The sequence below is a fragment of the Coregonus clupeaformis genome, chromosome 17, assembly GCF_020615455.1.
Source record: "Coregonus clupeaformis isolate EN_2021a chromosome 17, ASM2061545v1, whole genome shotgun sequence".
Classification (NCBI taxonomy): Eukaryota; Metazoa; Chordata; class Actinopteri; order Salmoniformes; family Salmonidae; genus Coregonus; species Coregonus clupeaformis.
Window position 1 is genome coordinate 55,596,288 of NC_059208.1, and position 16,094 is coordinate 55,612,381.

The 16,094-nt window shown below is 45.8% G+C and overlaps 1 protein-coding gene across 2 annotated transcripts in view; it reads left to right on the plus strand.

The window, feature by feature from the left end:
• LOC121586764 (ribosome biogenesis protein bop1) overlaps positions 1–16,094 on the plus strand; it is a 96,796-nt gene that overhangs the window by 79,544 nt on the left and 1,158 nt on the right. For both annotated transcript variants that reach the window (XM_041903731.1, XM_041903732.1), the window contains exons 11-15: positions 8,199–8,331; positions 8,724–8,904; positions 11,828–12,119; positions 12,424–12,508; positions 12,635–12,742. In XM_041903731.1, the coding sequence (XP_041759665.1) occupies positions 8,199–8,331; positions 8,724–8,904; positions 11,828–12,119; positions 12,424–12,508; positions 12,635–12,742 (799 nt within the window). The remainder of the gene's footprint in view (positions 1–8,198; positions 8,332–8,723; positions 8,905–11,827; positions 12,120–12,423; positions 12,509–12,634; positions 12,743–16,094) is intronic.

The following is a 16,094-nucleotide window of genomic DNA, read 5'->3' on the forward strand; positions in this document are numbered from 1 at the left end:
TAGTCATTTAGTTCAGTTACCGTTGCTTTCTTGGGTACAGGAACAATGGTGGCCATCTTGAAGCATGTGGGGACAGCAGACTGGGATAGGGAGAGATTGAATATGTCCGTAAACACACCAGCCAGCTGGTCTGCGCATGCTCTGAGGACGCGGCTAGGGATGCCGTCTGGGCCGGCAGCCTTGCGAGGGTTAACACGCTTAAATGTCTTACTCACGTCGGCCATAGGGAAGGAGAGCCCACAGTCCTTGGTAGCGGGCCGCGTCAGTGGCACTGTGTTATCCTCAAAGCGGGCGAAGAAAGTGTTTAGCTTGTCCGGAAACAAGACATCAGTGTCCGCGACGTGGCTGCTTTTCCTTTTGTAGTCCGTGATTGTCTGTAGACCCTGCCACATACGTCTCGTGTCTGAGCCGTTGAATGCCGACTCCACTTTGTCTCTATACTGATGTTTTGCCAGTTTAATTGCCTTGCGGAGTGAATAGCTACACTGTTTGTATTCTGCCATATTCCCAGTCACCTTGCCATGGTTGAATGCGGTGGTTCGCGCTTTCAGTTTTGCGCGAATGCTGCCATCTATCCACGGTTTCTGGTTAGGGTAGGTTTTAATAGTCACAGTGGGCACAGCATTTCCTATACACTTCCTGATAAACTCAGTCACCGTTTCAGTGTATTCGTCAAAATAATTTTTGCATAGACTGACCAGGTGAATCCTGGTGAAAGCCATGATCCTTTATTGATGTGACTTGTTAAATCCACTTCAATCAGTGTAGATAAAGGGGGAGAGACAGGTTAAAGAAGGATTGTGTATGTGTGCCATTCAGAGGGTGATTGGGCAAGACAAAATATTTAAGTGCCTTTGAACGGGGTATGGTAGTAGGTGCCAGGCGCAACTTTGGGAAGCATTGGAGTCAACATGGGCCAGCATTCCTGTCAAATACTTTCGACACCTTGTAGGGTCCATGCCCCGACGAACTGAGGCTATTCTGAGGGTAAAAGTGTATCTATATTGACATAAGCTGTTTTGTAAAGGTTTAAATCCTAAGCAACCTGTCTACATATTGTTGGAAGTACAATAGACCAACATAGCTACTGTAATCGTCAGAGCTGTGTCTTTGAAAACATGTGTAGAGCATGGTTGAAGTATGCATTGTGGTTCTCATGTAAACTTCAGACCAATGCCAACTTCTCACTTAAAACATATTTTTTTTGTTTTTATTTCCATGGTTTTTACACTGGAAGGTGATTATACCAAGGATTTGTCTGCCATAGAAACCATTGGGCCTGCCACCTAATCCCACATTTTTTAGAAATCAATTTTCTGGATGGAAAAACGCTTTCAGTGTAAACTTAAGACTTAAACCAAATATGAAGTATGTAGAGAAGATAATGGACCTATATATTGTTTTATAATATATTATTTAAGAACTAAGAATCACCTAAATAAAAGCTAAACAGTCAGGGGAATTGAAAATTCCATAAACAATGAATTTAACAGTATTGATTTTGTTACTAAGTTTGAGCAAAAGAACACAGCATTAGTCATGGCAAAATGCATAGAACTACAGGAAATTCTCTTTAAAACTGCAGAAATTGCTTTAAAAAACAAACATTTGAAACAAACGAGAAATAGGACAAAATAACAGAACTTGAGCGTGCATAAGCCCCCCCCCCAAAGTCAATACTTTGTAGAGCCACCTTTTGCAGCAATTACAGCTGCAAGTCTCTTGGGGTATGTCTCTATAAGCTTGGCACATCTAGCCACTGGGATTTTTGCCCATTCTTCAAGGCAAAACTGCTCCAGCTCCTTCAAGTTGGATGGGTTCCACTGGGGTACAGCAATCTTTAAGTCATACCACAGATTCTCAATTGGATTGAGGTCTGGGCTTTGACTAGGCCATTCCAAGACATTTAAATGTTTCCCCTTAAACCACTCAAGTGTTGCTTTAGCAGTATGCTAAGGGTCATTGTCCTAATGGAAGGTGAACCTCCGTCCTAGTCTCAAATCTCTGCAAGACTGAAACAGGTTTCCCTCAATCATTTCCCTGTATTTAGCACCATCCATCATTCCTTCAATTCTGACCAGTTTCCCGTTCCCTGCCGATGAAAAACATCCCCACAGCATGATGCTGCCACCACCATGCTTCACTGTGGGGATGTTGTTCATGGGGTGATGAGAGGTGTTGGGTTTGCGCCAGACATAGCGTTTTCCTTGATGGCCAAAAAGCTAAATTTTTGTCTCATCTGACCAGAGTACCTTCTTCCATATGTTTGGGGAGTCTCCCACATGCCTTTAAGCGAACACCAAATGTTTTTGCTTATTTTTTTCTTTAAGCAATGGCTTTTTTCTGCCCACTCTTCATAAAGCCCAGCTCTGTGGAGTGTACGGCTTAATGTGGTCCTATGGACAGAAACTCCATCAGGGTTATCTTTGGTCTCTTTGTTGCATCTCTGATTAATGCCTTCCCTGCCTGATCTGTGAGTTTTGGTGGGCGGCCCTCTCTTGGCAGGTTTGTTGTGGTGCCATATTCTTTCCATTTTTTAATAATGGATTTAATGGTGCTCCATGGGATGTTGAAAGCTTCTAATATTTTTTTATAACCCAACCCTGATCTGTACTTCTCCACAACTTTGTCCCTGACACTTGTCATGTGACACTTGGATTGCACACAGGTGGACTTTATTTTATTAATTATATGACTTCTGAAGGTAATTGGTTGCACCATGTCTTATTTAGGGTCTTGTTAGCAAACGGGGTGAATACATATGCATGCACCACTTTTCCGTTATTTATTTGTTAGAATGTTTTGAAACAAGTTATTTTTTTCATTTCACTTCACCAATTTGGTCTATTTTGTGTATGTCCATTACATGAAATCCAAATAAAAATCCATTTAAATTACAGGTTGTAATGTAACAAAATAGGAAAAACGCCAAGGGGGATGAATACTTTTGCAAGGCACTATACTACATTACCTGTAAACAATTGAGTTTTTACAAAACATACAATTTACAATTCAGGGATGGCCACAATTGCTCTTGAAGAGCTACAGGGTTATGCAGGCTTTCTTGTTCAAGCCCAGTTCAACCACACCAGATTCTACTATTCAAGGTCTTAACAGCTGAGGACTTAATGAACAGCTAAATAGTAGAATCAAGTGTGGTAGTTCTGGGGTTGAACAAAAAAGCCTGCATATCCCTGTGGCTCATCAATAGAGTTTTGGTAACTCCTGACACACAGTGACATGACAAACATCTGTAAAATACAAAGTCATTAGACAAGTACAAAACACTTTGAAGAATACATATTTACAAACCTGACATTGGATAGGTGTTCTAAATCCTTTATCTACAAAAGTTCTTAGGAATGCTGTACACGGCGGCAGGTAGCCTGGTGGGTAGGAGCGTTGGACCAGTAACTGAAAGGTTGCTGGATCAAATCCCCAAGCTGACAAGGTAAAAATCTGTCGTTCTGCCCCTGAGCAAGGCAGTTAACCCACTGTTCCCCGGGCGCCGAAGACGTGGGTGTCGATTAAGGCAGCCCCCCGCACCTCTCTGATTCAGAGGGGTTAAATGCGGAAGACATATTTCAGTTGAATGCATTCAGTTGTTCAACTGACTAGGTATCCCCCTTTCCCCAGCTGTCCAACTCCAGTAAAAGAGCACAAATTCACAGATTTATAAATGGCAGTACAAATATGAAAACAGATGGGAGTACTCACAGATTTGGAACAGAACATACATACTGATAGTGTGCAATGTATTGTGTCCATATGAATACGCTTAAGTCCTTTGTCAGCTCCACGTGGGCCAACTTGACACATTCCTTAGCTTCTCAAATGACAGAAAGTGGCGCCTGAAAAGGAGAAATGTTTACAGCCTGTGCAACTTATCGCGTGCATTTGTACCGTAGGGATGGCGTGCATCTGACGGATGAGGGCAACAACGTCTTCCTTGAGCGTTTGAGAGCTGGTTTCTCCACTGTTCTGTTGTAGCAAAGACGCGCGTACTAGTAAACATCACACTTTTTTAAGAGACACCTAAATTCAATAAATTAAAATAAGCGCAGACCGTGCATGCATTATTTGTTTTCAATTTGCGTGTGCGCGCCTGTGAGTGTCGGGAAAGGGGAAATGGGGGGGTCAAAATGGGGTCAAAAACTATACACTAAAGAAAATGATCAAAATAGCCAGGTCAACGAACCCATGTCCTTCAAATTCCAGGGCGGTGACGCTAACCGTTACGCTACAAACCCTGTTATAGATACCTCAACTTGACACTATTTAAATGGACAGTCCGGAATGTTCCGAAATGTTTTTGTTCATTCAGTACTGATTGAACGTGTGGCTTGGAAATACTCCCTAGAAAGGCAGAAACCTAGCGAGGAACCAGGCTCTGAGGGGTGGCCAGTCCCCTTCTGGCTGTGCCGGGTGGAGATTATAACAGTGCATGGCCATTAAGGCCAGATTTTTCTCCAAGATGTTCAAACATTCATAGTTGACCAGCCGGGTCAAATAATAATCACAGTGGTTGTAGAGGTTGCAACAGGTCAGTACATCAGGAGTAAATGTCACTTGGCTTTTCATAGCCAGGCATTTAGAGGTTGAAATAGCAGGTGCGGTAGAGAGAGAGAGTTGAAAACAGCAGGTCTGGGACAAGGTAGCACGTCTGGTGAACAGGTCAGGGTTCCCTAGCCGCAGGCAGAAGAGTTGAAACTGGAGCAGCAGCACGACCAGGTGGACTGGGGACAGCAAGGAGTCATCAGGCCAGGTAGTCCTGAGGCATGGTCCTAGGGCTCAGGTCTTCCGGGAGGGAAGGGAGAGAGAGAGGATTAGAGGGAGCATACTTAAATTCACACAGGACACCAGATAAGACAGGAGAATAACACCAGATATAACAGACTGACCCTAGCCCCCCGGCACATAGACTACTGCAGCATAGATACTGGAGGCTGAGTCAGGGGGGGTCAGGAGACACATTGTTGTTTTACCTGGATGCTTCGTTTGCAAACCGCACCCCTGCTACTTTTTACTTGTGGATAGCGACTTCAGGTTTTCAGGGAACTCATTGAAAAGTAACTTGACACTGTGTTTGTAAGTCATTGCAAATTTGGAGTATAATGACAAGAAGAAAATGTCATTGACATAGTAGGGAGCGTACTGAATCAATGGATCTTAATGGATCTTCTAACAGCGTGTGTGCATGTATTATAAATCATGGCAGTTTTCCCAAAGTTCCCAAAGTTTGGTGTATCCAACTGGCTATAATGGCAGCCAAGGACGTTCGCTAGCTTAGTTGTTTGTGCTCTGATTGCACACAAGTGTCCAGGTCAGCAGTATTCAAACATATTCAGGCCAAATGAGTCTAATGGTCACCTTGTGGACACTGTAGCCTAGTTTTAATCTGAGGTCTAGAATTTGAGGTTTGGGCAAAGAAAATGTCTGACAACCCTAATGCTAACGACCCTGTAAAAAATCTGGCATATTGGTTCTTGGCAGGAGAATAATAATGCTGTTGCTTACATGGCTTTCAAACCAAGGTGCCCTAGAAAGTCCTCAGTCCGTCAGTCTGTCCCCCTGGAGCCTCATTTGATCGTGCTGACCAATAGCGCTGCTCCTGTCTGTTGACTTACGTTGTGGTTTGCACTCGTCCACTGAGCCTTGAACTCTGAACTCTGAGGTTACAAACCACGCGTCCCTTTCAGTTTTATTCTATAATTTTGCTAAATGTTCTTATCCTGTCCAGTGACACAGCCTTGTATTTATGTCAGATTGATGTCCAGACCCCCCCAAAAAATCTGCTTGTCGTATTCTCAAGTAGGCGAGTAAGCACACTCCAAACTCCTGGATCTGCCCCAGTGTATTTCAGAGTAAACCATTGACATTGACCTAGAATTAAGGAAGTCCCCTCAATAGAAAGGGAAGATGAGGAGAGCTGTTAACCCAGTTTTACAGCCCCAGACCTCTCCCTCTCCTCAAACAAGCCCTCTCCCTCTCCTCAAACAAGCCCTAGACCTCTCCCTCTCCTCAAACAAGCCCCAGACCTCTCCTCAAACAAGCCCCAGACCTCTCCCTCTCCTCAAACAAGCCCCAGACCTCTCCCTCTCCTCAAACAAGCCCCAGACCTCTCCCTCTCCTCAAACAAGCCCCAGACCTCTCCCTCTCCTCAAACAAGCCCCAGACCTCTCCCTCTCCTCAAACAATCCCCAGACCTCTCTCTCTCCTCAAACAAGCCCCAGACCTCTCCCTCTCCTCAAACAAGCCCTAGACCTCTCCCTCTCCTCAAAAGTGTTTCCAATGTGTCCGCATGCGACTCACTCGACCCTTTGGCCAATTCACCGGCCGTCTGTTCACAGCCGGACCACAGCTATGTGCTGCCAGACGGACTGGTCTCGCGCTCTCTCTCTCTCTAAACCGCCAGCTGGACACAACCTCACGGCCGGGTCGGGCCTGTCCCTCCAGTTCTATATCCGTCGCTGCCGCAGGGCTCAATACTCACGGCCGGGTCGGGCCTGTCCCTCCAGTTCTATATCCGTCGCTGCCGCAGGGCTCAATACTTAAAAAGTGATTATGGTTTTTCGAGTTATTACACTCCACCCTCTGGTCTGGAGACGCTTTTTCCCCCCAGTTGTTTTCTTTGCGTTTTATGGAGCATGCAGGTATAAAAGTAACATTTTTACTACTACTGCCTCCCGCTCTTACGTTGGAGCAGCATAGCGTCGATAGTTCTGTAATCCAAGGTGGTTGGTTTGCGTAGTGCCTGTGGGTTCCCAGTTTTCCTTATTGCGTGCCAGCAGTAAGGAGAGATGTGGTTCTCTCTTTATTTCACTCTTTCTTTCTCAAACAAACCCCCTAACAGGAAAAGGGAGACAACATTCATGCCAAAGTATTGTCCAAAAGAAAAGGTGTATTAGAAGTGTCAGTGCTCCGTTGGCTCCTGATAGAAGTGTGATGGCAAACCAAACAGCAAAAGCAGACCAAGACAGGAGGTTGCCAAAGACTCTAGAAAGGTCTATTAGAAATAGGACTGCTCCATGGCTAGTGGACACATTATGGCAAAGAAAAAACATGTCAACCTGAATGCAAATTATCCTTTGGCAGTGCTCTCCAGTGATACTGCACACACTCCCAGAAGGCATTAGTTAGTTAGGATGCATCCTGAATGGCACTCTATTCCCTACATAGTGCACTACCTTTGACCAGAGCAGCCCATAGGGTCGTACGATGTAGGGAATTGGAGCACAGCCTTAGTGTGTCCAGATCGGCCAATGATGTGTCACTGTGTCAGGCAGCGGCGGTGGTTTCACAGGCAGTTAGAGGAGAGGCAGAGAGAGGGAGAAAGAGGGAGAGAGAGGCAGAGAGAGGCAGAGAGAGAGGCAGAGAGAGGGGCAGAGAGAGGGGCGGAGAGAGAGGGGCGGAGAGAGAGGGGCGGAGAGAGAGAGGCGGAGAGAGAGAGGCGGAGAGAGAGAGGCAGAGAGAGCGAGAGAGCTGCATTCAGGAAGAACGTCTGTTTTCACTCAGCTGATGAGCAGCAGGCAGCCCAGGAAATCTGTCTGGCTGCTTATCATGTGTATTATACATAACATTATACATAACTTTTGAACGCATGTAAACCACGAACATACAGCTTTACAGACAAACACACACACACACAGTTAATTGATAATGTATTGAAGAGGCGTACGTTCTATTTTTGCTATATAAAGATGAGCTACATTACCCTGAGGTAATATCTGAACTTTTCCCACTATTACTGTGTATCGCATTATTATTAATCAACACAGGATGCGTCCCAAATGGCACCCTATTCTCTATATAGGGCACTACTTTAGCCAGAAGTAGGGCACTACGTACACAATAGGATGCCATTTGGGACGCACTTACAGTCTCCCATTAACTAACCCCTGTCAAAGCAGTGACACAAACCAGGCCCAATCCCCCTCTACCCCTGTGCCATTAGTTTGTGATCCCCTCTCATATAGGTTCGTCAGCCTGCTAGCTCTGAGCTCTCCCAGTTTATTTATGGGCTACTTTTAACACTTTCACACTGTGGCAATGCAACGAGGCCTGGCGTCCGGAGACCACACTTGCTGCCAGGGCACACACAGTCACGCACACACACACACACACACACACACACTGCTGTTATGGGCCCCCTGTTGACTCTGGTGGTCTGACCTTTGACCCCCCCTCTCTTCCTCCAGGCTCAGACGACTGTACGGTGCGCTTCTGGGAGGTCAACACGGGGCGATGCATGAAGACGCTGGAGGTGGGCGGAGCTGTGAAGAGCGTGGCGTGGAACCCCAACCCGGCCGTCTGCCTGGTGGCTGTGTGCTTGTAAGTCTCCTCCTCATACAGTTTATTTCCTCCTAATGGGTGCTCCATTCTTTCCTATGTCCTGAGTTCTCCTCTGTGTCTTCATCACTGAACATAGAGTATACTTTGTATGTGTTGACAGACCGAATGATTTCATAGTGTAGTTTCAGAGGTTAACCAATAACCACTACAACCCGTTTATAATTGTTAGTATGTGGTACTACTGATGCCGCTGTCAACAAACTTTGAGAGGACTTTTCCGCTTTACTGCCGTGACATTATCATGACTTTAGTAAACTAACTTCTAGATAACCCTGTAGGTTCCTGTAGTCCAGTGTCACTCTGACTCGCTGTCTCTCTCTTTCTCTCTCGGTCTCTCTCTCCCTATCTCTCCCCCTCCCTCTCTCCCTCAGTGAGAGTACAGTGCTGCTGTTGAACCCAGCTCTGGGAGACAGGCTGGTGGTGAGCTCCACAGACCAGCTGATTACCTCCTACGAGCCGCCAGAGGAGGACAAGGAGCAGGCTGTTACGTGGGCTCTGTCTGAGGGCCCGGAGCACAACAAGGGCCACCGCCTCACCCTCACCCACCCAAAGGTAAGAGTCCTGAACCTACCCACACAGATTAACCCTCACCCACCCCAAGGTAAGAGTCCTGAACCTACCCACACAGATTAACCCTCACCCACCCCAAGGTAAGAGTCCTGAACCTACCCACACAGATTAACCCTCACCCACCCCAAGGTAAGAATCCTGAACCTACCCACACAGATTAACCCTCACCCACCCCAAGGTAAGAGTCCTGAACCTACCCACACAGATTAACCCTCACCCACCCCAAGGTAAGAATCCTGAACCTACCCACACAGATTAACCCTCACCCACCCCAAGGTAAGAGTCCTGAACCTACCCACACAGATTAACCCTCACCCACCCCAAGGTAAGAGTCCTGAACCTACCCACACAGATTAACCCTCACCCACCCCAAGGTAAGAGTCCTGAACCTACCCACACAGATTAACCCTCACCCACCCCAAGGTAAGAGTCCTGAACCTACCCACACAGATTAACCCTCACCCACCCAAAGGTAAGAGTCCTGAACCTACCCACACAGATTAACCCTCACCCACCCCAAGGTAAGAGTCCTGAACCTACCCACACAGATTAACCCTCACCCACCCCAAGGTAAGAGTCCTGAACCTACCCACACAGATTAACCCTCACCCACCCAAAGGTAAGAGTCCTGAACCTACCCACACAGATTAACCCTCACCCACCCAAAGGTAAGAGTCCTGAACCTACTCACACAGATTAACCCTCACCCACCCCAAGGTAAGAGTCCTGAACCTACCCTCACAGACTTATCCTCACAGGGCTCGACATTAACACTTGTCCTCTTGTCCAGGAAAAGCAACAAATAAATTGTCGGACAAGAAGAATATAGATTTAAGTTCTCCGAATGGACAAGTAAAAAAAAAAATCACACATCACAATATCAAACAATTACTCCGATCAGAATTGGATCAAAGAGGTCAATATTTGAATAATACATAAATAAAAAAGCCTACATTTCAAAGTGTAGGCGATGTGCCTCCTGTCCAAACCCTGACATGAGGGAGGCGGCAGAAAATGTAGCCAAACTTTAATGAGACTTTTAATTATGGCCTACATAAATCTAGACTTAACACCAGTCATGTTTTACAAATATAATGAAGGATAATTAACATTGACGTCTAAAGGCTTGATTCTGTCCACATACTCGAGGCATGGTTTGTTCATATCAAATGGTCACAAGACCGGAGAATAAAAGACAGTACCCACCTTGAATCTGATCGGAGGCGGTCAGCATTTTAAAACGATTTAATCATAAACTTCATTGTTTAAAACCTGGATGTTTTATGTCGTTTTATGAAGCGTCTTACCTTGTTTCAAAGTAACCTAACCTAGCCAAAATACGACCATAGAAATTTAAGGAATTATTTTATAAACACTTAACATGCTATTGAAACCAGCATTTTTCTCATGTTATATTGGTTTTCAAACTCATCGTTATTTTATTGTCCAGCAGCCAAAGGCATAATCCTAGTCATATTAGTGACCCATGCTAGTTGATGCATCTCTAGGTCTCCCCTCTTTCTTAATTTCTAACTAATATTTTCATCTGTCACATGAAACCGCTCTTGCGTGTGGTGTGCTTTTGACAATAGTGTTTTCCCGCTACTTGCATTTTGGAACATTTGCGTGTAGCCTACAGGCATGTGCGCATTGTTGTTTTTACCGTTTTTGATGTGCAGTGAATTTTGGATCTGTCGTCCCAGAACTGTCCCAGAGTCATATTTTGTTACTTGAGCTTCCTACTTGTCCGAAGGAAAAGCCCTGCCTCACCCACCCCAAAGTAAGGCCCCGAAACTATCCCAATGGCCCCCTCACCCACACCCATCCCAAGTTAACAGTCCCTAACCCAACTCCCCTTCACTCCCACCCAACCCTTATCATGACTACTGTAAAGGTAAAAGGCTATCCTTAGTACGTCCCGAGGACCCTATCTAGGGTTTAAGCCACAGGGAACTGAGAATACCAGATAGAAAAATATTCCAATGGACATACTGGGAACCCCCATGACATCTTTTTTTGTCTTTACCCCAGTAAACCTTTCTAGTCCAACACATGAGCTGTAGCTTGGAGGCTTTTCAGGATTGGCAAAACCAGAGTAGATTGTGGTTAGCTGTTTTCCTCAAGGCAATGGAAAGGAATATAAGAGCTTTCCATTTCCCCCCAATTAAAACAAATATTTTTTTGTTGTTGTTGTCACAGATGCACATGGCATTTGGAAAGCCTACAGCACTATTAGTAGCTAAAATAACTGCCGGGAGATTTTCAAGTGTCTGGAGAGATTATCATTGGATTAATGTACTTTAGCTGTAGTCCTAGATGGACTATAAAACATGTATTATAATGTGTTACTATAATAGTAGTGTATAGTTAGTAGTAATATCTCCATCTCCCCCCTCCTTTCTAATTTTCTTCCCCTCCCTCCCTCCCTCCCTCCCTCCCTCCCTCCCTCCCTCCCTCCCTCCCTCCCTCCCTCCCTCCCTCCCTCCCTCCCTCCCCCTCCCTCCCTCCCTCCCCCCTCCCTCCCTCCCTCCCTCCCTCCCTCCCTCCGTCCCTCCCCCTCCCTCCCCCCTCCCTCCCTCCCTCCCTCCCTCCCTCCCTCCCTCCCTCCCTCCCTCCCTCCCTCCCCTCCCTCCCTCCTCCCTCCCTCCCTCCCTCCCTCCCTCCCCCTCCCTCCCTCCCTCCCTCCCTCCCTCCGTCCCTCCCCCTCCCTCCCTCCCTCCCTCCCTCCCTCCCTCCCTCCCTCCCTCCCTCCCTCCCCCCTCCCTCCCTCCCTCCCTCCCTCCCTCCGTCCCTCCCTCCCCCCCTCCCTCCCTCCCTCCCTCCCTCCCTCCGTCCCTCCCCCTCCCTCCCTCCCTCCCTCCCTCCCTCCCCCCACCCTCCCTCCCTCCCTCCCTCCGTCCTCCAGGCAGTGAAGCAGGTAGTGTGGCACGGTAAGGGTGACTACTTGGCCAGCGTCATGCCTGACAACAGCAGCAACCTGCAGGTGCTGATCCACCAGGTGAGCAAGCGGCGGACGCAGAACCCCTTCCGCAAGAGCAAGGGCCTGGTGCAGTGCGTCTCCTTCCACCCCCTGCGGCCCTACTTCTTCGTGGCCACGCAGCGCTACGTGCGCGTCTACAACCTCATCAAGCAAGAGCTGACCAAGAAGCTGATGACCAACTGCAAGTGGATCTCCAGCATGGCCATTCACCCTGGAGGTTAGTGCAGCGCCAGAGGTCACAGGTCCCCCCTCAGACAAGACCGTATGATGTACTGTAAAGGGTGTGGAGAGAAGGCGAAATGGCACTTTCAATAAAGTTTGATTTGATGTTCATTCTCGAGGATTCAAAGTGTTCATATGATCGATAGAGAAGTCCGATATGTGTTGAATATCTGGACCACCTTCATATTGGATCAAATTGTATAAATATGTTTTGCTCTATGGCTACTTAGTTAGAGAATCCAGGATATTTAGTTGTTCTGACCCGTCTCTGAATCTCCCTCCTTAATGTTCCTGGTCAGGTGATAACCTGATCTGTGGCAGCTATGACTGCAGACTGGCCTGGTTTGATCTGGACCTCTCCACCAAACCCTACAAGATGCTGCGGTGAGTGAACATTTGTAATTATTGACAGTGAATAATAGTTTTTGACCATGGGTTATTGTTAAATGATGGTTATTCATAAGATTAGTGTTTTATTGGATCTGAAGTCTTTTGTCTATTTTATCCCAGGCACCACAAGAAGGCTTTGAGGGGCGTGGCCTATCACAAACACTACCCCCTATTCGCCTCTGGTGCTGATGACGGCAGTGTGATCGTCTGTCACGGCATGGTCTACAAGTAAGTCACCTCAGCCCATCACACCTACTGTACAATACAATATTACATCTTCCCTTCTCTGTCTCTCTCTCTGTCTGTCTGTCTGTCTGTCTCTGTCTGTCTGTCTGTCTGTCTGTCTGTCTCTGTCTGTCTCTCTGTCTCTCTCTCTGTCTGTCTCTCTCTCTCTGTGTGTGTCTTTCTCTCTCTCTGTCTCTCTCTCTCTCTCTGTCTCTCTCTCTCTCTCTCTCTCTCACTTCTCTCTTCTATCACTCTCTTCCTCACTTCTCTCTTCCTCTATTCTGTCTCTTGTGTATAACCACCAGCTTTTCCTATTTTTTGTTTTATTTTCTCTCTCTCCCTCGCTCTCTCACTCACTCACTCAATCACTCACTCACTCACTCACTCACTCACTCACTCACTCACTCACTCAATATCTCTGAACCCATTTTGGGCTGTCCTCCATCACATATCCACAACCATAGAGCCACTTAGGTTATAAAAAATATCTGAGCAAGGGTAATGAAGCGTGTACAGTTGAGGGCAAAACATCTCAGGATCCAACCCCTTCATCAGTCTCCCTCTAATACAGGGGTGTCAAACGTCCGGCCCGCGGGCCGGATCAGGCCCGCAAACGGGTTTAATCCGGCCCGTGAGATGATATTATTATAATTTTTTTTTTAAATACAGAATTTTGTAAAGTATAAAAATGCGCTGCAATTTTTCAATAAAATAAACTGCTGTTCCAATTGCGTCCACTGGATGGCGCAATAGCAATTGTGTTAAGCAAGCAAACTGTTTATACCGGGGCAGAGCAAGTAGGTCAAGCACGTGCAGCCAATGAGCTACTTTGTTTTGCCCGCGATATTTATTACGGCTTCTACTTTTAACATTATGTGCTTTGGCACCCTCATTGCCCCAATATGTCTCTGTCAAAAAAGAGAAAAGTGGACGCAGAGTGCAGAGTGTTCCAAGAAAAATGGTCATCCTATTTATTCACGGAATTGAATGGGAAAGCTGTATGTTTGGTGTGTTCAGAGCATGTTGCAGTGCTGAAAGAATATAACCTTCGTCGCCACTATGTGAGTCTTCATGCCGACAAATATGACAACTTTCAAGGACAGCGGAGATGAGAGAAGGTGAATGAACTGTTGGCGGGTCTGAAGAAACAGCAGTCTGTGTTTACTCACAGCCGAGACATCAGTGAAGCTGCAGTGAAAGCTAGCTACCTCATTGCTAATGAAATCGCAGTGGCTTCAAAACCATTTAGTGAGGGTGAATTTGTAAAAACATGCATGATGAAGGCAGCGGAGATTGTGTGCCCTGAAAAGCGGCAGGCTTTTGCAAATATCAGCCTGACAAGAAACACAGTTGCAGACAGGATTTCCGATCTTTCAGTGGATTTGGACAGCCAGTTGAAGCAAAAAGTAAAGTCATTTATTGCGTTTTCGGTTGCAATTGATGAAAGCACGGACATTACAGATGTTGCACAACTGGCCATTTTCATCCGCGAGTTGATGACACATTGACCGTCACCGAGGAGTTCGTGGAGTTGGTGCCGATGACAGATACAACGACAGCAGCTGATATTTTTACCGCACTCGTCGGGCGCGCTGGACAGGGTCGGAGTGGACTGGTCCCGCGCTGTCAGCCTGGCTACAGATGGTGCGCCCTCAATGATCGGGAAAAAAAGCAGGCGTTGTGACAAAGTTCAGAGAGAAAGTGCAATCTGCAAATGGAGGACGTGATTTTTTGACTTTTCACTGTATTTTGCACCAGGAGGCTTTGTGTTGCAAGTCATTAAAGATGGATAACGTCATGAAGGTGGTCATCCAAACTGTTAATTTCATCCGATCCAGAAGCCTGAATCACCGTCAGTTTGACAGCCTTCTCAGAGAGAAAGACCACATCTATGGCCTGCCATACCACACTGAGGTAAGATGGTTAAGCCGAGGTGCTGTGCTGAGGCGTTTCTTTGATTTACGAGAAGAAATTGAACAGTTCATGGAAGAAAAGGGCAAACCAGTGTTAGAATTTCATTCCGCAGAATGGATGCAGGACCTTGCATTTATGGTGGATGTTACAGAGCACCTGAATAACTTGAACAAACAGCTGCAAGGGCGCAACAAAGTTGTCACGCAGTATTATGACAGCATACGTTCTTTCAAGTTGAAGCTGTCATTGTGGGAGACGCAACTTGCCGGTGGTGATGCAGCTCACTTCCCCTGTCTGAAAAATGTGTGCGCGACCCAACATGTGGCAGACATGAAGCGGTTCAAAGATAAAATAACGAGACTGTTACGGGAGTTTGAGCAACGCTTTCAGATTTATGTTTATATGTTTTTATGTTGATGTGCTATTGTTTTTAATTGATTTTATTGTATTTGTATATTTAACCTATTATTGACTCTGTGGTTCTTGCACTTGTTTGGGGAACAGGATTTCATTATTTTTATCTACATTTCTGCCTGAGAAATGACACCCTGATATAGTTCTGTGATCTGTGAAACAGTTCTGTTAATCACTGAGGCATTGTGTGTTTGTGTGTTCTTTGTCCTCAGAACTTTCAAATAACTTGAGGTGTTTTATGATTAATAGTGATGTTGTGCTTTTGGACACTGTCCTCAGGCTCCAGCTTTATGTTTTTATGTTGATGTGCTATTGTTTTTAATTGATTTTATTTTATTTGTATATTTAACCTATTCTTGACTCTGTGGTTCTTGCACTTGTTTGGGGAACAGGATTTCATTATTTTTATCAAAATTTCTGCCTGAGAGATGACACCCTGATATAGTTCTGTGATCTGTGAAACAGTTCTGTTAATCACTGAGGCATTGTGTGTTTGTGTGTTCTTTTTCTTTAGAATTTTCAAATAAACTTGACGTGTTTTATGATTAATAGTGATGTTGTGCTTATACTATTTTGGACACGCTGTCCTCAGGCTCCAGCTTTATGTTGTATGTTGATCGTATTAAAACAAAGAAAACAATCTGAAGTTGTTGTTTTTAAGTTATATATACCATGATTTTTCCGGTCCGGCCCACTTGGGAATAGATTTTCCTCCACGTGGCCCCTGAGCTAAAATGAGTTTGACACCCCTGCTCTAATAGATCTCTTTATATTACAACCAAATATGTTATTTTTGCCCCTGCGTTCCGTTTCCAACTCGCCAAAATGTTGATGCCTATTCTACAAACCATGTTTCCTGTATTGTACGTTTCATTTCGACAGTATAACTCTCAATGGCATTTGAATGAAGAAAAAATAACTTTAAAAATTGTCTGCAGTGTTCTGATGTCATAACGTATCTCTCTATTGCTCTCTCTATCCATCTTTCTCCCTCCCTCACTCTCTCCCTCTTCCCCTACCTCTCTCT